The sequence below is a fragment of the Larus michahellis genome, chromosome 1 (assembly GCF_964199755.1).
Source record: "Larus michahellis chromosome 1, bLarMic1.1, whole genome shotgun sequence".
Classification (NCBI taxonomy): domain Eukaryota; kingdom Metazoa; phylum Chordata; class Aves; order Charadriiformes; family Laridae; genus Larus; species Larus michahellis.
Genome location: NC_133896.1, coordinates 100,126,699 through 100,153,329, shown reverse-complemented (window position 1 = coordinate 100,153,329; position 26,631 = coordinate 100,126,699). Strand labels below are relative to the sequence as shown.

General features: G+C 38.8%; 1 protein-coding gene across 1 annotated transcript in view; it reads right to left on the bottom strand.

The window, feature by feature from the left end:
* ZPLD1 (zona pellucida like domain containing 1) overlaps positions 1-26,631 on the bottom strand; it is a 63,363-nt gene that overhangs the window by 18,789 nt on the left and 17,943 nt on the right. The window contains exons 2-3 of the mRNA XM_074572833.1: positions 16,753-16,866; positions 4,176-4,289 (exon numbers count right to left, since the gene is read on the bottom strand). Coding sequence (XP_074428934.1) covers positions 4,176-4,281 — 106 coding nt within the window. The 5' untranslated portion in view covers positions 4,282-4,289; positions 16,753-16,866. The remainder of the gene's footprint in view (positions 1-4,175; positions 4,290-16,752; positions 16,867-26,631) is intronic.

Below are 26,631 nucleotides of genomic sequence, written 5' to 3'. Positions count from 1 at the left end.
GAACAACTTCAGTCAATACCGTACCATTAAGCCTGCTGAAATGAATTGTTTCGTTGCATTGTCACAACAGAGAGGAAATGAAATCTCCATTACAATGAACTAGCTCTTCCCCCACGGTACGGGAGCACAAGCAGTTTAATTTAGACAGCTTTAATGGTGGCTTTAAAGCCAAAACAATCAAGTGCAGGAAATAACAGACTAAACTCAGTCCTGAGCTAATGTGGTGATACATGTTACTCACTGGGAGTAAATTTGGGCAGAAAGGTATGGAGGCAAGACAGGAGCTGAAGTGATTTGGCATGAAATTATCCTGGTTTGTACACATACATAATACCACTAACATAACATACAAAGATCAAGAAGAAGCTTGCCTTGGTATTCACTACATGAGGACTGTTATGATCCATTTAATGGGTATACTAAGAGAGAGGGAACAGTACAAAAAAGCAAGCAGCAAAGTGCATCTTTACACTTATTTGGACCAATGCACAAAGAGTCAGATTGTAACAAATTTGCTGGATGCAATATAAAGTAGCTCAGTTATTTTTATAACTCACTTAAAGCCTTTTAAGAAGCAGGCTATTACTTTACCTGTTAAGGTACCATTACGGCTTGTAAAATTCTTGTTTGACACTAACGGAAATGAGACCATACAGTATAAAAACAACCCTTGTGCTATACAGGAGGATAAATGACATCTCCAGACTGAATCTTTTCTGATACTACTAAAGGAAGTATTGTTGACAAATTAGTTCATTCTGGAATTAAAACAACATTATTTGTTCAGAAATTAATCCAAAACCCAATGCTAAACATCTAGCTCATTTCTAGGGGATTTAGAAAAATAAATATTTTTTCTATATATGTATAAGTTTAAACAAAAATATTTGCATTCCTGCAGTAAAAGCTTCTGGTTTTCTGAGTGAGAGAGGAGCAATGGTTTGAATGTTAGGTCACCCAGCTGATGGGGCCTTAAATGTAATGACCTCTTTGTCACAGAGTTTCCATACAGGCAAAGCACTTGGCCTCTTTCTGACTCAAATCACACAAACTGCCTTAGTCAACAGGATTCACAGGGTAAACAGAGTAAACAGAGTAAAGCTCAAGAGGTACACAGTTACTACAGTAACAGAGACCATCTTAAGCAAGGATGGACCCATGGCAACATGAGCCAAATGCTGACAGTTCCACTGCCTGCTTCCGCTCTGGTACCACCCTTCCACATATTGATAAGAACCCAGAACAGCAAAAAACCTGCAGAGGACAAGAATTTGCCACAGAACAAAAGGTGACAAAAGTCATTCCACCAGAAGAGGCACGCAAAGACATTTATAGTTCAAAACCAACTTTTCTGCATAAGCCTCCTCTTTGATCAAATCACTGCTTTGATAGTGAATTAAAATGCATAGTGCATGTGAAATAGCTGCAATGTTTTTTGTAGCCTCTAAGTTCTCAGGATGCATTTAGAGCAAGAGCCCCTGAATCAAAACTGTGTGTTTCCCATCTGAAGACTGCCAGAGTGCTATGGCTTCATCCCCCAAAAGCCTCCTAAAAGCTATGTTTTACTGCAATGCAGAACTAAAGCTTTTTTCTCTAGGCAACTCTCTGAAGGGCAGCAGGATCTGACCTTATTACATACTCTCTAGGACACGTCTTGCTTTTGGTATAAAACGTCACAGAATTTTCACTCTACCAGATACGGGGTTTCTTTCCTTCATCCTTGCTGACTACTGCATCCCTACACTCTAAAACAAACCCACTAACTGCAGAAACAAAAGTCCTGCCTGATTATTTATCATCCTATTTATGCAGCACCATCCCTATGCAAGAGACATCTAAGCAAACAATGACAAAAGCACAAACAAATGAAAAATGGATGAGCTCCAGGGTTCCTTTAGGAAGACTTAATTTCTCATCTTTGCTGAAGACAACTTCTGTTCTTCACAGCATTTAAAAAGAGTAGACAACTTCAAAACCCAATGGCTTCCTGGTATCTGCACATCACAGACCTCAGCAAGAAAGTCCATCTTCACACCATGTTTGCAATTTCAGCTTACAACAATGAAGATTTCTTGCATGGAACAAATAAGGAACAGGAAGAAAGTCATGTCCATAACCAGGCTCTGTGAGAAGTATGTCAGCCTGGAGGATACTGGTTTTGAAGTGTTCTCCTTTTTGACCTCTCTCTCTCACCACTCCCCTTATATTTGAACTCCAAATGCAGCGAGGCCAGCACCCTCAAAGCCACAGCCTGAGCCTAGCACTGGGGAAGCAAGTGTAGCAAAGGCAAGGCCCTTCTCCCCACAGAGGCTCTCACACCCATCTTCTAGGGTTTTCAGAAAACAGAGTTCCAGCAGTTTCACTCAGCTCCACTAGCCCCAGCCCGCTACATAGTGGTCCTTTCTGCATACCGAAAATAATACCCATCAAATTTGGGGAAAAAAGGGTTTTCCGGTTTTCACCTCCATCTCAAATACACAACAGGTAGAATTATGTTTTCTTTCCTAGCTCTCAAAATCAGCACTAAGACTGTTAATTATATTCCAACCTTTGAATCTTTACTGACTGAGATCACAAACAAGAAAGAGCAAGACTCTACTCTCAGCTCCTACGGGCAGTGCAGGGTGATTAGCATTTACTTAAAAAAAAATCTGTTTACTTGTAACCTAAACAGATTTTCTCCCAAGTCCCTGAGATTTGGCAGACACGGAATCTGATATGACCCTTTTTTATGAGGCAGAACTGCAAGAGGCCCCTAAATATCCACAATATGAGCTGGACTCAATTCACAGGTATCACATTGCAAATACAAAGTCTTGGCACAGGGCTGGTGCAAAAAATGACCAGAGAAAAATTTTAAAAGCGCAGAAAGAGGAATCTAAACTTCCCTCTAGCTGTTGCAATCCTCTCAAGAGGCCTGAAACAGAAAAACAATTACCTGAAAAACTATGAAAGGTAGATCTAAGGCAGGTGGGCACAATTCACCCACACTTTCAAGGCAAGCCAGTAAAACTTTTACCTAAGAAGGGGAATACAGAAGTAATTTGTGAAATACTCAGTTAAACAGTGATTTTGTCACAGATGGAGACAACATATTTGATCATCTTTGCATGTCTTATTTCTCTCCTTTTCATATTCACATCAACTAAGTGAAGAAGGATCAAACCCACTGTTGGTCTTTACATCAACAAAGCACCTAGCAGTGTGGTGGTAAGAGAAAACAATAAATAGACTGTAGGCCTTCTGCTGACTTAAGTTTAATAAAAGAGCTGATCCTTCCTGAAAAAAAATCAAAACTAGTATATTATTCAGAAAGCAACAACACTGAAAGGTATTACAGTGTAATACTATACTGAGAGCTCATCACTATACTGTTCAATTCAATTGCTACCTCCGAAACATAAGATGTGAGCGAGCCAGTATTCACAGCCTTTTTATTATTATTATTCTCTCCAAGAAACATCTGAGGCAGGAAGGGTAAGCAATGTAACAGAGACTAAAAGCATTCTTTACCTGAGTAAACCCAGATACACATGTCAGTAAGACTGAAATTTAATTTTTATTTCTCATTGTATTAACAGCTCTGGACATCTGATGTCCCCAGAATGACTTAATTCCCATTTTCCTCACAGAGTCATGAGTGTACATCATACATAGATACATTCCATTGCTTCATCTGTTCCTAACCAAGCACTTAACATTGAAGTGAGGCGCTAAATTTTGCCATCAACTTCATTTTGCTCAAAAAATAGATATATATTTCTTTATTTCACTAAAAGGACATAATTATATTCTCTTACCCAGATAAAACATGAAAGAAAACACAGTTAGAAGTTTCAGACTCTTAAATCTATAGAGAACACTTACAACAACATGACCTCTGGTGAATTTCTTGGACAGGACAGAGCTCTGGCAAAAGCAGGTCAAACCCCACTGATCCGAGGGGAGTTGTATTCATTACTACTAGGCTGAATTTGACTCATTGCACAATTAAGAAGAAAGTAAAGTGCAACATTAGAGGAGTTTCATTGTCACCGAGCCAGTTAGCACTTACTTAATGTGGAGTCCTACCCCCAGGCTTCAGACAGATTTAATGCTCTGTATTTAAAAATAAGCGCTGCTTTGAACCAAGACAATAAAGAAGCCATTAGAAAAAAAGTCTATTAAACACTTACCAGGAAACCTGCTATGGAGGTTTGCGTCACAGTTGTATCCATTGAACTGAGCAGTCACTGAAAGCACTTTAATCGTCAGCAGGAGCAGTAACCATACCTGTTCCATTGCAAAGCCTAGCAAAACATTAGATGGTTATTACACACATCTGTTCATTGCATTAAAGATGCTTACTGCAGACATTTAACCGCTCGGGAGGTGATGGTCTCCAGCAAAGCTATTGGGGATAAAGCTCACAAGCTTATGGGAAAGAGGCCACAAGCAGCAGGGCCCATTTCTCTACTTCTGAGTAATAGGTAATTTCTATAAACTTCTACAGCTTTTAATCATAATTTGTGGCAAAAGTGGTACTCAAAGACGATAAAAAAGAAAAAATCCTTAAAATATATTTATAGATTAGGATTGCTTAAATATTTAAACTCCAACAACTTTTTTTGACATTTCATTGTAAAAATTCTTTGAGAAAGACATCTTAGAACACCAGTTCTATTTTAGTCAAGTGCTTGAAAACCATACAGATAAATGGCTTGCTGAGCGATTCTCAGGCTCAAGGTCCTAGAATGAAAATCAGTTCATATCTATTTGCCAAAAATCGGTTCTTTGAAGCATGCATGCAATTGCATTGACCTCAGTTGGCACAGACAGAGTTGGCACAGAAACCTGCATCCTATTTGAATTGTATCTGGTAACCAGGCCGGGAGATCAGAACATGTGAATTTCTAGTGCCTTGAGTAATTATTCCTCTTGAGAGAAAAACTCCAAGGTGTAATACCTGTGGTATTTAGCACAATGAAAAAAAAATCTGATTCACACTGTTGTCAAAAATATCCAAAAATATTGAGATTCCTGTCCATGAATACAAGTATTACTGATTTTTTTTTATTTATTTATAAGATTTTGTAATCCAGGAAAATAGCTCTGCTGATGTGAACCTAAAATGCAGCAGTGCTCTCCATTTGCCTAGACAGGAATTGAACAATTCTAAGATTTAGGAGGTTTGCTTCTCTAAAACTATAGATACAAAGATACTGATCATCACCTGTCTCCAAGTAGACAGGAAAGACCACTTGTAAATTCTGTAGATAAAGCACACCTAAATGCAGCCATATCTGCCATGGCAAGTCGCAGTCCTGCAATGCTGGGAAGAGCTGGCAACAGCACATGGAGAGAACATTTGAGACAAACCCTCAACTCTTAACTGGATCTTTCATGGCTACACAGCTGTCTGAGCTAAAGTCTGCCCAAATTAACAGAAAGGCTTCCACTAGTTTTCAAACCATGCCCACAGAGTACACAAACCCGGGATTTCAAGCCTTGTGTTGAAAGACAGACCCATAGAGAACACTCTCGAGTGCTCTTTATCACCAAACAAACCAACTACAACACTGAGCCAAACTCTACTAAGAAGACAAAGGCATGTCCAAATGTCCAACCATTCACTCCTGTGTAATTCTGCTCAGAAGTACATGGAATAAAAATAGAAAATTGAAAGCACCAGCTTCCTGGTAAGCATGTATGTTTTGTAAGTAAGGTATATGTTTTACTATGATATTAAAAAGCAGTTTTGCTAGCAGGTTCTGCACAACTTCCTCAAAGTGTGACCTATAGCAACAATGAAACTCCCTTTTAGTTTCAGGTGGATACAAAACTCTAAATTAAAGCACTCTTTGACCCTCTAACTCCTTTTCCATTAGATTCCTTTGGAGGTTGACAGCACTTGCAGATAATGTTGATGAACTGTGAAAACAAAGAAAATAAAATTCCTAACTGGGTTGCTACAAAACCGCTGTATTTTCATTATCTCCTCACCCTCTCCATTACTCTCAGATGGAGAAGTAAGGTGGTGTTTTGCTTGTTTGTTTACTATGAAAATTCATACTTTATTTTGAAAGAAACATTTTTTTCCTTTGGAAAATTGGCATTTCTCCAGTGTACTGAAGCCTTACCTCTGCTTGTACAACAGTTACATCAATAAAGTGGCTATTACTGTTCTGTTGTATATGAGCTGGTTTCTGATGTCCATTACAACGGTATAAATCAAGGGCAATTTACCAAGATCTAAATCTGACTTCAATTTTCTAACTACCACAGTATTTTTTGCTCAAAATAAAAAAAAACAAAACTGTTTGAAAAGAGTTTAATGAAAGATGACACTGACAAAGCTGTAGCTATTATTTCAGATGAAAAGCAGAACCTACAATAAATTCTAAAATTTTAATTATTGAACTTAACTCCTACTGCTGTGTTTCAGAGGAAGGAGAGATGATTGCTGAGGAACAAAGCTGAATTAAGACATTAAGTATTTATAGCATTAGTTCTCTAGCTGTATTCAGAACAAGTCAGATTTTAACACAACCAATAATGCCTTTCTTCCTGACTATTGACTCATCTGTATACGGATCAACATGCAGATCCACATCACCGGTTTAGTTGAGTACTGCTGATTTCAGTTAAATATGTTAGGAAAATGCATTATTTTTCATTTCTCAGGAAGATTACAGGGCTAGAAAGCACACTGAGAAGCCAACCTTGCCTATCTGCCTCCCCCTAGCAAGAAGGCAACCATTCCCGCTTTTCCAGTCTTTTCTTAAAAGGCCTCTGATAATTTATTTCTCAACAGAAATTTCCAAAACTTCAGCCCCCAAATGTATAAGGCATACTAACCAAAAGATTTGTACCATACTGATACTGCTGAACATTTCATCCAATTAAAGAAGCCTAAAAGTTTTATCAAAATAGTAACAGAAACATTGTAATCTTATTGCCTGTACATGAATACAAAATGAAAATTCCAAGTAAAAAAAAAATCAAAGGTAATATGCAGGTACCAGGAATAGGGTGATTTATAATTCAGGATGAAACAAATTCTTGTGGAATATATTTGCCTTTTTTTTTTTTTCAACTTCATATGCAATTCTTTAAGGCATTTGGTACTTTCCAAAAAAGAAGTGCTTCTTTAATCTTGTAGCAAACATATTTGGCTGTTAAGAAGACATTCAGGATTCCAAAGATGCCAACACAAACTGCACGGGAAATGGGATCTTTTCTGTCTATGAAACTCTTAACTTAATTGACAAACCCATACCAGGCTTCACTGATGTACCAAGAGTTCTCTTCTGTGGTCTTCAGACCTCATCTCCAATTTTCTCTGCTGAGCAGCTTCAAGGATCTTAATCTCTCAAGGATCTCTTTTAATCTCTCAAGGATCCCACACCTCTTGAGTGGAGGGACTGCAAGGCAGGGACTGGGAGAGCAGTGTCCCTCCCATTGTAAGAAAAGACCAGGTTCATGACCACCTGAGAAACCTAAACTTACATAAGTCTATGGGACCTGATGAGATGCATCCCAGAGTCCTGAGGAAATTAGCTGACGTAGTTGTGCCACACCACTTTCCATGATATTTGAAAAGTCATGGTAGTCAGGTGAAGTCCCCAGTGACTGGAAAAAGTTGCCCCCATTTTTAAACAGGGTAGAAAGGAGGACCCTGGGAACTACCGACCTGTCACCCTCAAATGTGTGCCTGGGAAAATGATGGAACAGGTCCTTCAAGAAGCTAAGCTAAGGCACATGGAGGACAGGGAGGTGATTTGAGACAGCCAACATGGCTTCACCAAGGGCAAGTCCTGCCTAACCAATCTAGTAGCCTTCTATGATGGAGTGACTACGTCAGTGGACGAAGGAAAAGATATGGATGAGTTGTGGTTTGGGCTGGACCAGCCACTGAATGAATGACAGATGCTCTCTTTGACTTCTCTACCTTCAGAGAAGGAAGAGCATTTCCCTTTAGATGAGAGGGGAGAGAACGAGACGAATAGTGAATTTATGGGTTGAAAAAGAAACTAAACTACTTTTATTTCTATTTTATTATTAATATTTCATTAAAGATCATAATATTAGTAAGAAAATAATGAAATACATGCAATACATACAGAACCATATGATGACCACATCACCAGCAGGTACTAGGAAAGTCCCAGACTGGACTCAGAGACAGATGGTGACTGGACTCCAGACCTGGATTCAGGAACTCATGAATCAGGGTCAAAGGCAGACAAACAGAGAGTGTCCTTCTCAGACACCAGCCATAGAAGAAAGAGGCTAACCCTTCGATCCCTCAGCTTTTATAGCGAGCATGATGCAGATGGGATGGAATACCCTGTTGGTCAGTTTAGGGTAACCTGTCCTGTCTGCTCCTCCCCACAGGTGCAACCCCCCTACACTCTTTCACTTCCGAATCTCAATGTGGCACACAACAAAGTTAGCTGACGTTAGTTGTTATAGCAATAAGTATAAGAGCCTCTCTGCATACCATTCCTTGGTATTAACTATAAACATAAGGCCTTATCACTCTGGTAGCAGACACTGTCTGAAGAATGTACCATTAATTTCAGAAAGTCAGAAGAGGTTAAACTAAAAAGTAAAATTACTACAAAGAAAATTGGTTCTGTTTTACCTCAAAACAGGACAGGATATTGTCTATCTGGACTTCTTTAAGGCCTTTGACACAGTCCCCCCCAACACCCTTCCCTAAATTGGAGAGATAGGGATATGATGGGTGGACTGTTCAGGGGATTAGGAATTGGTTGGATGTCGCATCTAGAGGGCAGTGGTCAACAACTTGATGTCCAGATGGAGACTGGTGACAAGTGATGTTCCTCAAGGATCCATATTGGGACGAGTACTATTTAACGTCTTCATCAATGACATAGACAGTGGGATTGAGTGCACCCTCATCAAGTTTGCCAACAACACCAAGATGGGTGGTGCAGCTGACACACCTGAGGGACAGGATGCCATCCAGATGGACTGGACAAGCTTGAGAAGTAGGCCCATGTAAACCTCATGAGGTTCAACAAGGCTAGGTGCAGCGTCCTCCACCTGGGTCAGGGCAACCCCTGGTATCAATTAAGGCTGGGGGATGAAGAGATTGAGAGTAAAGCTGCCAAGAAGGAGTTAGGGATACTGGTGGATGAAAAACCAAACATGGGCTGGCAATGTGCACTCGCAGCCCAGAAAGCCAACCACATCCTGTGCTGCATCAAAAGAAGCATGGCCAGCAGGTCAAGGGAGGTGATTCTGCCCCTCTACTCCATTCCTGAGAACCCCCCTGGACTACTGCATCCAGCTCTGGGGCGCCCAACATAAGAAGGACGTGGACTTGTTGGATCAGGTCCAGAGGAGGGACACAAAAATGATCAGAGGGATGGAGCACCTCTCCTGTGAGGAAAGGCTGAGAGAGTTGGAGTTATGCAGCCTGGAGAAGAGAAGGCTCTGGGGAGATCTTATGGCAGCCTTCCAGTACTTAAAGGGGGCCTAAAGGAAAGATGGGGAGTGACTCTTTAGCAGGGAGTGTAGCAATAGGATGAAGGGTACAGTTTTAAACTGGAAGAGAGTAGATTCAGATCAGAAATTAGGACTAAATTCTTTACTTTGAGGGTGGTTAGACACTGGAACACGTTGCCTAGAGGTGGTAGATGCCCATTGCCTGGAAACATTCAAAGTCAGGCTTAATGATGCTCTGAGCAACCTGATCTAGTTTAAGATGTTCCTGCTCGTTGCCGGGGTTTTAGACTAGATGACTTTTAAAGGTCCCTTCCAACCCAAACTATTCTATGATCTCAAATATTTACATGATCAATCATGTACTGTTTATGATATTCACAGTGTAGTGCTTAGTCTCATTGAAATGCACAAATCACCGCAAAAAATCCTGTCATAGTCAATTAAATAATTTTACTTCCAAATGTTTCTGCCTCCACCTATCCACCTAGGCATCTCTTCCAAACAAGGTCTGGTATTTTCTATTTATCAAGGGAACTATTCTTTCTCTTGACTTGGGGGTGGAGGTAAAAATCTGTGTGCAGGACTTCCATTAACATGAAAAGAAGTTCACATGACAACTATCTCAAGCATTACTAGAACAAGAGAGCTTTAAAGGCCAGGTATAGACAAAGACAGAGTCAGGGATTTAAAGACCTACCACACGTGGTTAATTACATCATTTCAGAGACCATGGTTCACATATGTTTCTAAACAAATCAATTAAAAGGAAGAAAAGCCCAACATATCCAGGTTTCAATATAAGAAAATCAGAGTAAACTTCCAGAACACCAAAATAGCCAGTGGATGAATCTCTGCTGAACTAGCATTGTCTACATATTCATCACTGAGTCACAACTGCAGGTCTTACTGTTCTGTGATGCCTATCATTGAAGAGTACAAAGAGGTAAGAGTTACAACACACAGTCCTCAATTTAATTGCTACCATTTTACAAAGCCCTTATCACCACTTTCATAAACTTCACCATGTCAGAAAACCCACACAAAGTTTCAAAGTAAAGATGTTTATAATTTAAACAAAAGCCATTTTGCAATCAGCTTTGGAATTTAGCTTCATGAAGCAGTGGTTTGACCTATCTAGATTCCCTCTTCTTTCCTCTCTTATCATCCGACATTGATTTCTCTTCACCCATCCTCTCTAAAAACATCTTCAAACATTTACCATTGTGAACAGCATTTACTGATTCAGCCCTACGTTTTTCTTGAAATTCATTCGTGAGGCAGTTCTGACTTTTGAGTCTATTACTTCTTTCAAATATTCATCCTGTATTTTATAAGAACATCCTATAATCTACTGCTTGTTCTCTATTTTTCATTCAGAGGGTGTGTCAATTCTGAAAAATAATATGGTGATCTTTATGCCTTCTGCCTGGGTAAGTCTTTCAAAAAACCAGTTAATAGTAATAATGAAAAACTCTCAAAGAAAATTACAGATGTGATAAGCACAGAACAAAGCTGGTAGAGAATTTATAAGTGTTTTCATACATATCTAGTAACTGCCTAAGTTCTCTCTAGCATTGTACATTAGGTACAAGTAATGGAATAGAAACATTACTACTTTACTTATAAAAATGTTTTCAAATTGTCATTATATAGTTCAACAAGTACTTCTCAGTCAACTCATGAAAAAATAGCTCCTTGTCTTTTGGGGTTACATTCATCTTACTGCCACACTTTCTTCTGCATCTGCACTCAAGTCGTGAATAGTTGTGAAGTGCGTTAACTGTATCGCTGCCATTTTTGCAGAACCACTTTGCTATTAGACACATACTGGATCATTTGAAGTAATTTAAAAGTAACCTGGTGAAGGAAAACAGTAGAATACCTCTCTACCTCAAGTTCTTCAGTGGAACTTTATCTTTTAAATTGTACATCAAATTGTAATGAATTATCCAAATCACGTTTTCATTATTGCCTTCCACTTTATTTCCCTGGGTTTTCTGATGCAGATAGAATAGGACTTGGGTCTCTACAGTATCTGTTTTGGAGACAAGCCTACCAAACAGTGGTAATTCCCTTTATTCAAAGGGATTGTTACACAAAAATGGGCACCTGAGATGCAAAGAACTTTAAGATACATTTCAACTATAAAATTTTCCTCTGCTTGTGGATAATCTTTGGTGCTGAGATTTTGAAACGCAACATTTCTTTTCTTACAGATTTCTCTGATTTCAGATTCCATAGTGCCATCCCATTTCTGACACCAAGCAAAACCTGCAGAGCTGAAAATATATATATGCAGACATTCATACACATATACATACATATATACATGACATACAGATGCACATATATATATAGATATATATAGAGATATATATCTCTCTATATATATAGATATATATATATCTCTATATATAGATATATATATCTTGAAGGTCATCAGTTTCCTAAACAGAGAACTAAAGCTGATGAAAGAGCTAAACCTGTGAACAGACTGTATGTTCCCAAAGTTACAGTATTTGAGGGCACACAGCACAGAAATAGAACAAATGTAAAAATTTAACATATACAAGGAAATAATAAAACTAAGGACATCAGATATCAGTGCACCCTAGAATGTACAAAAACAGCTGATCCTCCACCCCCCCACCCCCCAAAAAAGAAAAATAGTTTTAAATAGGTAAACAAATCTCTGTCTATCTTGTAGCTATTCAGAACAAAAAGCGCAGTTGCGGACTACACAAGAAAGACACACATTAAACACGCACAGGTAGTCAGGCATAGAGTTGCCTTCAGTATGAACTATTTGGTCCTAAAAGGACCCGTGTTTATTTGCTACTCATATATTTCTACTCAATTCTTGAGATTTAAAAACAAAAGCCCTGGATTAGCTCCATACAATATCAGCTTTGTAATTAAATGTTGGGTCAAAGCTTGGAGCCTCTCCTTAATCTAACTTCCATCAGAACCAAACAGGAACTTTACCTGATAAATATTAAATCATAGCTAAAGTCTCAAATGACAAGAAGTTTTGTGAACCAAGCAGGTGCCTACAGTATCCAAGGAAAATGGGACCGGGGAACAATTTTTTTTCATAGGTTTTTAAAAACAATAGAACCAAAGCAAAAGCTTTGTATAAAGTTTAAAAAAATTCTGATTTATTTTCCAGTCCTTTTACAATAATCTCTTTCACAGGATAAAAAAAAAAAAAAAAAAAGCAGCCAAATGGACTGAGGAGACATTAATTTTCCAGAAGAGGAAGCCACACCAAAATCACTAGGCTTTAATCTGAAAGACTTCAAAATTTGACTAGCACACTACATGGACAACTGAAATTCAAGACCATAAAATATTTATATGGAAGCAATCCATATCTTTCTTACGAATTTAAATGAAATAACTATTTTAAATCCTGCTGAACACCAAAAGGCTGAAAACCTAATTCTGGTTCCTAAAGACATAGCTCCGTGTTTTTCTTTCCATGACTCTTATTACTGGTAGTGAGAATTCAATGTGTATGTTGGGTAAATAATAGAAGCCTTACAGCCATGCAGTGCTCTTCAACCTATAAAATCAGCAAAAGGTGTGCTTAAAGAGATATGCACTAGCATTGGTCCATCTGGAGCTTCATCTCATAGCCTTGGATGAGCAAAACTCCAGCTGAGATTGTTTTATTGCCTGCCTAAAGACTAGGGAAATTTAATCAGTGTACCATACTGCCAATATGCTATAAAAAAAAAAGGAGATATCTACATTTTAACACTTCAAAACTTTCATAATAATCTTTTAAACATTATACTTCAGTATATGTGTCTGTCTTCATTGTTACAACAAACCCTTGGATGCACTAAGATTTTTTTTAATTTGGTCTGAAAAGAAGCAAAGTTAACTGCATATTCACAAGGTAAGGAGAGAAACGGTGATCAAATGAAGAATATGACTGTATGAAATACTTCCAAGAGATTTATACAAAGTAGCATAATACCTTCTTCCAAGGAGACAGACTATTAAGAAAATGCAATTATTAAAGCTTAAAAAAATGAACAATCATTTGTTGAACAAGCCAGAGATCTTGACTTACTAGATCTATTTAAACTTACGCACTTCCAGTTGTGGAAGTCATGGAGTAAACTGTTTACCTGCTTTCTGTGCTAAATATCAGAGTTATTCTAGCTTTTCCTACATCCGCTAGTGAAACACTAATATTCGTCAAACGCACTACCTCACCCCCACCCCATTTCATATTATTTTTACTGTAGTTATGCTTAGTGATGGAATAGTTGGATTTTACTTTAAATATTGCCAGAATACTTGCTTTGCTGACCCACAAAGATGACTTCAATAGAATATTTAGAATTTTCTTCCTTCATTTCACAGAAAATATTGCCAAAACTCTTCCAGACATTAATTTTAAACAACCTAAGGAAATGCTAGTGTTTTCCAAATCATGCCCATCATCTCATACAATGAAAGTACGTAAGTATATATCTGGTAGTTAAGCTAAAAATTTTAAGTTTATGTTTGAAATTAGGTTTTGACTCCATAGTTCACAGATACCTCAATAAAATATGAAAACACAAATCAGCTTAAAGTTCCAGATGTAAAAATGCATAAAATCACATCTCCTGAGCTTCACAGGAAAGACTGATTTCTATTCTGTTCTTCCAACCTGCATGAATTAACCACTGTTTCCCACAGGACATTCACGCAAGTATGAAGTGCAGAACATTGTCAGTGAGAGCAGATTTGAGAGGAAAACAGGTCTGAAGCGATTTATGGTCAAAGCTTTGGACCTGAATTAGGTAATTTTGGACAAATTCTCCTCTCACTTTCACACTCTTCATATTGTCTACTGCATCAGAAAAACTTTGACATCAGCAAAAGACCTGAGAAAAAAGAAAGCAAATTCAGTATAAGATTTGGAGACTATTGCAGTGGTCTGAAAAGATCATTTTAGCCCAAATTCAGAGGCTCTTGACAAAGCAAGACCTCCTTTTAATCATTAACAACCACATAATTTTATATTTTGGGCTTAGGTCTATATTACTTTAATCTTGTTGTGTTTGAATTCACTTCGGTGAATTCAACATGAAATGCCAAGAATATAAACCTAATGAAAACAGACAGATTTGCTATTAAAGTCACTGCATATCTGACTTGCATCATAAAACTTAAATAAAAATAATTTTGGATTTTCCACTTCTCACTGCAGCTACAAAATATTATTAACAAGAAAAAAAAAAATCTATGGTTAACAGTTAAAACTGCCCAATTACAAAACAAAGACCATCAGGTAACCACCAGCCATGCCACACCCCCCTACAGACTGGCTATTACATATAGAAGTATCTGTAATAAACACTACTAGGGTGTTTTTAAGACATTTGCTAACTAATCTAATACTGAGAAAAAACGGGGCGATTTTGCTCTACTGCAGCTGCTTTATATTGTGTTCCTCTTTCATTTTTAGTGAAAATCACTGAGGGACTAAATCGAGTCCAGAATCACGTTGGACTGAAACACAAAAGCGACAATCACATTGAGTCCCCTGCACTGGGAGCGTACAAAGAGTGTCCCTAAATCCTGGAACAAAGAGGTTGTTCCTAGACTGAAATACATTCTCATCACATGCACATTCAGTCTACAGATTTCCTTGTCTGAGTACTGATCATTCCATCACCTAGCAAATTTACAGAGACTATCAAATCATTTGATATAGGCCACTGAAGAGTCATCACATGCTAATGGCCGTCAGTTGCCTCTAACCATGGTCTGGATTCAAACACACTGATCTAGTGATGAGATGCTCTTAATCCTATTGCCTTCCCTCAGCCCTGCAGTCACGTGGGCAGATAGAGATCTAAATGAGTATCATTCTACTTAATCACTCTTTTTACGCTTTTGAAGAGAGAAATATAAATATAAATCTTCAGTAAATAATGCTTGATGTCACTATCAAGTAGATTATACTACAGCCATCTGTTTGCAGCTTGAAAAGTTACCAGTAAAATAAGTCTTCTCTGAAAAAGCAGCAACAGTTTACACCAGTTGTAGAATACTGCTGCAGTACAGTACAGTCTTATCCAATCCTTAAAAGTTAAGGAAATTTGTAGTAAATAACGCTACTAATATCTTTATCTAAGAAAGTGTATGTAATACCACAGATTTCATAAACGCTGTGAAATCAGAGAGCACTTACACTGTTCCCAGATTTATATTTAAAAAGAAGAAGAAAATTTTTTTCTATTGTGAAATAGAAAAGATTCGCTTATGGATATTTCTTTCACCATGTTTCAAGTCCACCTCATAGCCATTTTGGACTTAAAACAAGGTTTCAAGTTATTTTCGAGCCAACCTCTAAAACAAGCCTGAGGGTACTGCTCAAGACCTAGCTGAAAGAAAACAAAGCGTCATGCATTGATAAAAACATTCTTTGATCAAGAGCATGTAAGCAGGGCCAACACTCCTATCTTCTACTGCTCTTAGACGATGAAGTCTAAGAAGTTTCTCCTTACAGTACACAAAGCAATTATAGTAACTATGTCAATTTGGACTGTATCAGTTCATCAGCTTAACTGCAGACTTGATTTCAAATCCCCACAACCTTCATTCAAGAATATATTGCCATTATTATTACTTTAAAACCAAACAAAAGTGGTGCAATCATCATTCCCAGTCACCTTTGTGACCAGAGACAATATAATTTCCAATCAGCAAACCCATGTCATTCGATTGCAGTGGAGTCAGATAAGAAGTCTCGCTTATCAAAATTTTCCTCCATCAATGCAATGATTGTGAGAACAGGCTGACTGACACCATAAGTTGGATAACATTGTCTCCTTCAAGCAATCGATTGTTTCCCTCCTGAAAGCAAGAGTGTATTTGACATACATTGATAGCCTCAGCACTGCAAGGGGTGTTTGTAACCTTCCTCTTCTCACATTAATAGCGCGAGTCTGGCCTGGATACTTTTAGGTAAAAGCTAAGTTGCAAAAAAAAAAAAAAAAAAAAAAAAAAAAAAAAAAAACCCACCACACAAACACCAAAAAAAAAACCCAAAACAAAACCAAAATAAAACCCCACCTCTTTTCACAGTTGGATACTAATTTGTCTTCATGTTTTCATTAGCCACTCCCTGCATACCTCTTCCCCAACAAATTCCCACTGAGATTTCCCAGTGAGGTTAAATTTGTCTGACAGGTGATAAAGTAAAAATTTTCTTTTAAAAGTAACGAATAATTTCACATTTACCAATATTTAAGTAAGTTCTAGTTGGCTGACATGGTGGGCACTTACCCAAATCCCCTGTAGCTGTTGAGTCAGCTGTACTCCATCTATCCTGTGCGCCTGCATGTGATCAAGTGTTCGACGACTCTGCCTGGCAGAACTTTTTCAGAAGATACTCTGAGCCTGTGGATGGGGGAAAAGAGACGCTCATTATGAAAATTCTTTTTAAAATAGGTCTGGATTTTAGATGGGAAACTTTGACAGGTCTCAGAATACTTTACAAGTCTGTTTATCATCAGACTGAAACCTGAGCAGCATCTTTATGGTAGCTTTTTTCAATCCTCTGCCTCTTTTTTTCTTGCAGCCTTTTGATCTGCTTCTCTCCACTTGTATGAAGATCTCCAGAGGACCATGTGGGGCAAACAATCAACCGGGAGAAATTATTCTGTCATCAGCTTGTTGAGGGAAAACCTTGTCTGCTTAAAAAGAGGGGTGGGAGGATGAAGAGAGATGGAAGCACTGAGATAGGATCAGTAACTAAGCTGCAAGGTTATCAATGTCCCGTTGTGTGTTGTGAGAAATGTCTATTTTTTTTTCAATTCTGAGCTAAATTCATAGTACTAAACAAGACAAAAGCAAAAAGAGTGACATTTCACACTGTGATGAAAATGTGATATAGGGGTGTCATCATGAATACAGGTGTCAACAGAATGATAATTACCAACAGGACATCAATGCACACAAAGCCAGGTGAACACAAAGGCAAAGATCAAGCTGCTAGAAACCAAACCTGCTTCATAATATCTATTCCCCTGTCTCTGGGATTTGGAGGGGGGGTGGGAGGTGGAGGTGTTTAACTCCCTTTTGTTGCATTAGTTTTTTCTTCCTCCTGCCACCTTTTGCCCCCTCCCTTCAGTTTCTATTGCAACCATCTATGCCTGGAAGCTTTCATTACACCTTTGGCCAGAGAAAACAGTAATTTATAGGCTTTGGCACCATAGAGAAAGCTTTGAGGTGCCTGGATTTGTTGGGGCTTAGGGCGGTTTTTAGAACAGAAAAGCCCTGCCTCTGCCATGCCTTCACTTCGGCCAGCTCCTCTTAAACATCAAAGTGCTGCAGAGCACACTGTGCACATTCATGGTAACCCAGGCAGGCCTTGAAGAACAGCCATGGCAGAACAGGCAGCAACACGATGCACTGACTCCCCACTCCTTCCCATGGTCCTACCACGTCAGGGCACTGACAGCAGAAAGCAGATTTCCCTTTTAACACTGAAGCATCCTACAGAGGCACAGACCTTGGTGAGGAGCTCCTAGAGGGACCCCAGAGGGCTGACGGGTCTGCGTGCCCCCTGCCTGCTCTCAGTTTCTCCAGAGGCAGTGTGATACTCCCCTGCCAATTCCTGAGCTAGCCGCTGTCAGTCACCTCCACACATGGGAGATCAGCAGCCTCAACGCCCAGCAGCACTGCGCCCAGCTCCAGCAGAGCTGGGGAAGATCCATTTCACCTTATTCCCAGTGCTGAAAGGGGGTAGCCCCTGCAAACACAAACCTTGCGCTCTGCACCAGGGAATGGCAGATCCCACCTGGCCCAACGATAACCCCTTACTCTGGCAGCCAGAGCTTTTGCTGTTCCCAGCAGGAGCATAGCTCTAGAAAAGAGCTAGTCTGTAAGAATGATACTTTGAAGTCACCAGGCACCAAAGGGCTCTTTACCTCTGCAAATTTCTAGTCCTTTATTCAGGCACATACTCTAAGTCCAACCTTATAATATGAGTAATGTAAGACAGCCTGGACTAGGCCAGCCTTGAGCTAATAAAAAGATAAACCAAGAGATATGTAGCAATGCATTGTTCCAATCTTTTACTTCATATTAAGCATTTAGACAGATTTGATACCTCATCACACAAATACACAATGAAATATCTCAGCATAGTATCAGTTTCACAAACAAGAGTTTTTAAAGCACAGTCTTCCCTTGAATAGATTTCCAAACTGTGAATCTCTATTTATTTTGTTTTATTATTTAAGACCCTTATAATTTCAGAAGTTATCCCTTGCCTTTTTGTCTTCAGATGAGATTATTAAAAACATCAAATCATCTGAAGACACTGTGTGCAATTTCTCTCTGTTTCCACTGACAGCAAGTACAACTTCTGCAACATCTAGGTTTCTTCCCTCCATAGGGAAATGCACACAATGAAATCCTAGCCCAGCATCACAGCAGACTGTGCTTTCCAGTAAATAAAGGAGACAAAGCACCAGGCTGCAGGACAGGTCCTTATAACCTGAGACTCATTCAAGAAGCTAGCCACCTCCGCAGGTAAGCACAGAGGAGCGGTGGCACTTTTGGGAGACTCAGGTCTGCCCACAAGCTGCAGGAGCAGCTTGGCTAAAGCGAATGCACTTCCACCTGGCACACATGCATGAGCAGAAGCATGTTAAAAGGTGGCTGGGCAGCACAGCTCACAGTGCCTGCATCGCCGCCCTCAGCAGCCAGCAAGACCAGCCTTCATCCCAGCAGGTCACACTGTGTACCCCTATAAAAATTGTTGCTGACATACCCTTCTCTCACCATGCGCTTCTCAGGGAAAGAGCAATTAACTAGATGTTCCCAACTCCAAACAGCTTTCACAACCTGGGAGCGCAGCAGTTCCCCCCTCAATCTATTAAAACTCCATAAGTAGGGGAAAAAACAGCCACAACATGTTCTATCAGTAATTAACCACTCTTATTTATAGAAAGCAATCAATCAGCAAATCTCTGTACTTAGTAGAAACAGGCACTTCACTCCTATCACACTGTACTTATAAGTGATCTGAAGGATATGCCACATGCACCCATAAGAGCCAAGGTTCTGTTTCAAGTTCTCTATAAATAATAGAAAATTCAACAATTCCGCTACAATGGGTTATTTATCTACTCTTTACATTTAAAATAAAAAGAAATCCCTGCTTTCATTAACATGGAAAAATAAAACAAGCCTGAATATTTCACCATTATTCCTTGAAGGAATGTGCCCCCAACTATTTGATTCTCTAATTTTAACAAAGTTTATTTGTAAATAAATTATTTTCACTTTGTATAATATGCAATAGTTTTGCAAGCTTTCAGTATGATTTCAAACAGTTCTGGCCAGAACAAATACAAAACCACAGTACTACTGATATATCCCATAAAGAGCTTTCCAGAAGTACCTCATTATGACTAAAAGACATCTTGCTCATTTCCAAATTGAAAATCTGTCTCCATCCCACAAATCACTCTGCCTGTCTCACTATTTTGTGTATTATTTGAAATCAGACAAGCTGATTCTTCTAAACACTAATTTTAGAGTAGTTTTGGACACAGTCTGATTACAAGTTTTAGCAGTTAACATCTAAGGAGCTTTTTCTTTTTATATAGAAAGACGCAATGCATACGCAAAACCATTTCTCCTTCCCTCTTCTCCAGGATTTGGAAATCCCCCACTCGCTCACAATTTGCTGCTGATATCTAAATACCTGCGAGGGGATAGAGCGGCTGTAAGAGGATAGAAAAACTCAATAGAAGGGAACAAATTCAAATAAAAGGGCAAGTCCAAAGATTTTCAACCAGTCCACACAAGACAAAAATCTACTGTTGATTTGTCCATGATATAACTTCAAAGTTTGCCAGATTTGCATTTTTCTAATTTAAAAAAAAAACAATCATAGGTAAGATTATCATTTATTATTAACCAGAAATAAAAGAATTTTTCCTTATGTTTTTATCACTATTATCCACTTGTCTAGAGCTCTGGAGATATCCTAGACTTGCTTTTACTGAATTTAAGCCAGCATCAGAACTTCACCATGAACGTGAAAGTCCACAAAGCTCAGCTAGATTGACAGCTTTTTTTATGCACAGAGGAGTTTTTTCAAAACAAAATATTTTTCAGTTTTATAAGTCATATGGAATTCCCATGCTCAGTTCAAAGTGAAATGCTTTGCTCTTTTAAGAGGGACTCTGCCTTTTTGCAAATGAGTTCTGGAGGTGCCCAGTGATTGCCAGAGCGTCCATGAAATTAATCCTGCAGCCTAATGGCCTTCCAAAGGAAAAATTCAACCAAACTCCATTGTTTAGGAACAGAGGAAGTCTTATATGTGATTAGACAAGTAGTTTACCTAGCCATATGCCTTGTCTAGAATGTACCTCAACATGAAATGTTTCAAAAAGTTTCAGGGAAAAAAGAATGTTTAGAAGAACAACCTCATTTCATAAAACACAAACAACCAAACCTTTCCCATGAAATAACCTGACAGAGGTCGATTTATATTTGCCACATGTATTGTTTTATATTTGGGAGGGCTCTCAGGGATTTCCTCTCTAGACATTATAGTCATCCATATACAACTATTATGTCCCCTCTTATCTGCCTTTTTTCCAACGAAGCCTATACTAGTACCTTCAGTTTTCTTACAATGGAATTCTGGAAGCCCCCAAACACTGTCCACCCCTTCTCCAGTTGCTTTGTGTTTCTGATACCTGTATTTATCTGCATTTAAAAACCCACACACTTGCTTTGCTAAGCCATTTCTCAGTATTAAGCCCACGTTAAGCCCCTTGGTATAAGCAATTCACACTACTACCCAGATTTCTTTTCTGAAAGATCAGATTTCATTCAGAAGCCAGCTAACATAGATTAACAACTTATATCATTCTTACTATACCTAGTCAATATGTGCATATAGCCACAAGGAAAAAAAATTTAAAATCAATACTCCATGAGAAAATCCTCCCTAGTTATAATCAAATATACTCAAACACACAGCTTAAAAATTGTCATGGCTGTTTATGTTATTGGCACCTAGAGAGACCATGCACCAGTTTTAAAAAACTGAACAGTATTCAGCCTCAGAACTGACTAGTTCACTTTCTATCTTGCCAAAGCAATTGTAATTTAAATCTCTCTAATGCAAACTGCTAGCAGAACAGGGAGCACAAGCGAGAAAAATGATCATGAAATTATACTTGCACTGAAACATCACACAGAACCCAAATCCACTTTATGCAGAGTTTTACCGAAGGCAAAAACATGACCTGAACAGATTGTAAATAACCTTGGCACCAGTTTCATCTGGGTACAGACCATAGACCTGGGATATATAAATCCCTGTTAGTCATACTAGCACACAACAACATACATCAGAGGACCAACATGTTTCAGTATTAGCAGAGGTAAACTTGAATGAGAAATGGCTGTGGTAAGAAATTGTGAATTGGATTAAGAAACACACAAACAAGACTCCTTCAGCTTCTCTGGCTTTATGGAAACCTGCCTGCTCGGTGGCCACAAATATATTCTCCCAGGACTTTAAGACAGCATTACAAACAGCTCATTTCTTGCTTTAAAATTCTTCATTTGACAATTTGTCTGCTTTTTGGTTTTGGATGCTTTGGTCCCTCCTGGCAGAATCTACATCTAGTATCATAGATGAGCTTCAGGTCATCGCGGCGTGTTTTGCAGGAGTTTTTGTGTTGACTATAACAGACCTGACAATCTGCTGTGAAAATAAATCTGGAATTAAACTTCCTCTCAGATTATACAGAGTATTTTTATTTTTCCCCAAACCTAAAAAAGTAAAAATCACTTTGTTACCATTTGCCATCTTATCTTCAGTCATAGAAAGTTACACTGTCCAAACACAAGATGCAAAGTTTGGTTTTAAGACCACCATTTCCAAATGTATATACACTTTATTAGCATTAGATGAATCCTAAACATTACACGCTCCTTTTCGAGCCCATTCCCACCTCCTAGCCAAACCCACAGTCCCTATTCCTTTCCTTTAACAACTATATCATACTTAATCTTTCAGTACTTCAAGCATTTTTCTTCCACTGAGGCCTGCAGATTTTCAGATGAGAAAGAGAGGATATTTTCTACCTGAAAGGAACATTAATCTGGTCCTCGTGCTTTACAGCATAGCCTTTCCTTGTCTCCCTCTGCCATTAGCTTCTTCAACTAAATGCAGATGTCACCAGCCTTTCTTTAGCAAAAGAAAATAAGTGTCCCATTAAGTACTTAGAGGAGTGGACAGATTCTCCCATTCAGCTGGTTCCCTACACACTTGCTGGTGCTGAACAGCAAATCTTGTATTTCTGAGAAAGGGCCATCACAGAGAGGTTATTTTCCTCTAAGTGGTTTCCTTATTTCATCTGTTCTCAAGTTTAGTGTTAAGTTGCTGAAAGATTACCTCATTCATATGATCGGGAGCCTGTTAGCCTCCAGAGCGTAGGGCAAGCGAGGCAATAATTATTTGTTTGAAAAATACAGGTAGTTTAGCTTGCATTGCAAAGAAATATGCCTGAATTTGCCATTATTCCAGGGATGAATCCTGAAGCCTTTATTTCCTTTTCAGAGACTCAGGCCCAGTTCACAATGGTGAAAAATTACACACAGATAGTCCCAGCTGCTGCTCACATACAGTAAGAGCCCCAAGTGAACTGAAGCAAAGGGGCTAAGCGCTGCCGCAGACTGTCTGTGTGCCCACACCCCGGGGCTTCTCCAAAGAGGAAAGCGATCTCTGCGTAAGGTAGGATTTAAGTTTAATGTACTTTAATACACCAGTGAAGTTCCCCAAGCCAAATGGGGTCCCCTCTCTCCTTTGGTGTGAGAGGGTTTTTTTGGTTTTAGACCTTGGTTTACATTATGCTAGAAGCTTCTTCTGGTGGTCTTTTTTTTGTGGGATCTGGGGGGTTTTTTTAGAGCTATTTTTATTCAAGGAAAAAAAAAAGTAAGCAAGTGTAGAGCTACTGCAATAAGCACAGAGCTGCCCATGTTTATTCAGGCCACAGACAGATTTCTAAGACCATTTTCTATGAGCTTTTTCCTAGGTAAATACAGCCACTGTTTTGGTTACTAGGACATTTGTCTATAATTTAATGTGAAATTAAAACTTCAAAACAGTAAGACCGTTAGGTGTCAGGAAACTCTAATCAAGGAGAGAGAAAGAGTGACAGAGATCAGAAAGATTTTTCCACAGAAGAGCCTTGACCTGTACCTCCTAGGTTGTACTTGCTATCAGAATACAAAAACAGCAAACTGCCCCTAGGAAGAAAAAAAACTCACTACGCAGCCTCTATGAACTGGATTTAAGATGCATGTTCATTATTTTGCAGAAGGAATGTTCAGCAGGATCAATATGCCATCAAGATAAAAGAAGAGTATAAATTGTCCTGAGAGTTGGTCAGAATTTTCTTTACTGTCAGCCAGGGAATTAAAAACAGAGCAGGAGGCATATTAAAACTGTGCTTTTATAAGCTTAATCAGTAGGCTGGAAAATGAGTTTCACAAAGAGATAATGAGCTCCCAAATCATAATTTGCCAAGGGTGCATTGATTTTCACTGGTTTTCAGATCATCTATGAGCATCCAGCACAAGAACACCTTTCTGCCCCAGACCCCCACCAAGCAGAGGTATGGGCCAGAACAGGCTCCACCCACACAAGAGTTACCCGTCTAATGTTGCATGAGCTAAAAAGGTCATGAATTTAGATCCACTCAAGATGTGGCCATTACCAAACCTGAGAAGGAAAGAGTTCTCATGCCCTGTTGAATAAATGTTTTCTTCCCCCTCTTGGACATCTTCACAGACATAGCAAAGGCTAATAATAGATGATCACAAAATCAGTCATGCGGCCACCACTGTGGCTTTGCCAACTCCATAGTCACTGTCCTCGTTACCATCCACCCCCAGCAACTATTAGGGCATTTATCCAGTACAGAGGAGAGCAGACTGAAGGTCCCTCCTCCAGCTCAAGGGAGCACATCTCCCCTTGGGTCAAAGGGTGAAACCTACTCCCAGGTTAATGACAATAGTTTTGGCCCCATCAACTCAAACTGAACTGTTTATTATAAACACTCAATTATGGCAAATGAGAGAATAATCCAGTTTAGCATACGCTCTAGGTCAGTGCCTAAAGTACTGTCCTGAGAAACAAAACAAAGTTGAAATAAAGCCCTCAGAACAGAGGGGCATTAAACCTGTGTTTCTGCTACATCTTAGTCAAGTACCCAGATCACTGGACTGACAGAGAGGAGGCTGCTACACAGGCAGGTTTCTGTGAGGACATCCAAAATTTGTTATACATTACATCACAAGAGTGACATAACAGAAGTTAAAAAAAATGTTTTTTTCATTCAAGTTTACATTTGTTTTCTTCTTTTATGGTAGCACAGAAAAGCCATCCACATTCTTGCTACAGTGAATCAGGCTTGGTTTCCCCTCCCACCCAACATTACCAATTCATAAGTGTCCTACGCTGAAAGGACTGACGATTTTTTCAGGAGAAAGGTTGGAATCTGGGGGAACAGTCCTATCATCCAACGCCTCTATGCATGATGTTCTTTTCATTCCTTTGTATATCTTTTTTAGAGTTTACACTGATATGTATAAAATTCAATGCTAACCCCTTCTCACTTGTTTCACCCTCTAGTGCTTTCATCTTGTTTGGTTGCACCCTGCTCTTGTCAGTGAGTTAGACTGGGTATGAATTGTCTGATGTTCTGTTATCTCACCACTTTACTATGTAGTAGGTACAATTTTCTCTTGTTAAGAGCTATCCTCATTCCAGGACCTGGTTGCATTCCAAGTGAGCTATTTTGTTTGCCAGGGAAAAATTCAATAAAAAAAAATGTTGTTTACCCTTAGGAGTTATTTATCTTCTGCTAGAGAGTAGAGTAATTAACAAGTGGTATAGGTTGGGGCAGCTGAACAGGTTGGGGGGTTTGTTTTTTTTGTTTTAATTTAGTGTTGCACTCCAAAGTTCGTTATCACTTAAAAAAAATACTTTTTTCTCTAGCAAAATGAACAGACTTATGGGGGGGGGGGGGGTGTCTGTGGTCTTTGCATACACCATTTCTTTTATCCATTCTGTCACATCTCTGCAGAAGTCAGACATTCTCTAAATTACTCATTTCAGGGGAGAATTAGGATGAGGATTCCTTGCCTTAGTAGTTGGGAAAATAAGACCAGATATCGAGGATGACTTGACTGGGGAAAAAAAAACCCAAACCTGCAATAAATCCTGTATTCCTGTCTTCCTTTTGTTATTTGAACATGTATTTTTAATAGCACAGTATATCACACACAACAAGAAATAGCCTAGTCCAAGTTCTGCATCGAGAGAACTCAAAAAAGCTGTAGCTTTCTTCCTTTAGCTGAACGTGCCCATCCACAGATCTTAGCAGATATGTCTGAACTGGTATGACTACTTCCCCCTTTGAAATGCCATTCTCAGAAATACTGTGATTTTGTCCTATCTTTTTTGTTACATTATTGCTTTGTCTGCAAAGCAGTATCTCAGGACTGAAGATGAAGACGGAGACATACTGGTGGTATAGCATTACAGACCCTAATTTTTATCTTTTCCTCCGTGTAAAACCAGTGTAAAGGGCTACAAAGTTGATGTTCTGAACTTCACACTCATTTTCTGGAGAAAACGTGGAGAGAAATGAATGCTTGCAAGTCTTCATTAGTCTGTACATTATGGAAAGATATCGTAGGTAAAGTATCAGTATTGCCTATTAAGTACATTAGCAACAGACCAAAGTAAATGCTACTATACTAAATGAAAACATTACAAAAAAGCATTGTGATTAGAGCTACTTCTTTTAAATAATCCATAAAATCAAAAAGTGAGAAAAACGTACCCTCTCAAGAATTACAGCTCCACTTGATCTATTTCTTCCCTCACTATAAAGTCCACTGCATTATTTATTCATTCAAGTGCTTTAATCAAGATAACCATTCAGAAGTCATTTGATTTAAAAGAATGCAGTGTTAAATGTAGCAGTAACAGATCACAGCAATTCACAGCCCACGATGATGTACATCAGCACAGAAAACTAGCTGTATTGAAGACACATTATGTGATTACAGCTGAGAAAGTCATTCTGTGGCGTAAAAAAAATTTTTTTTTTTTTA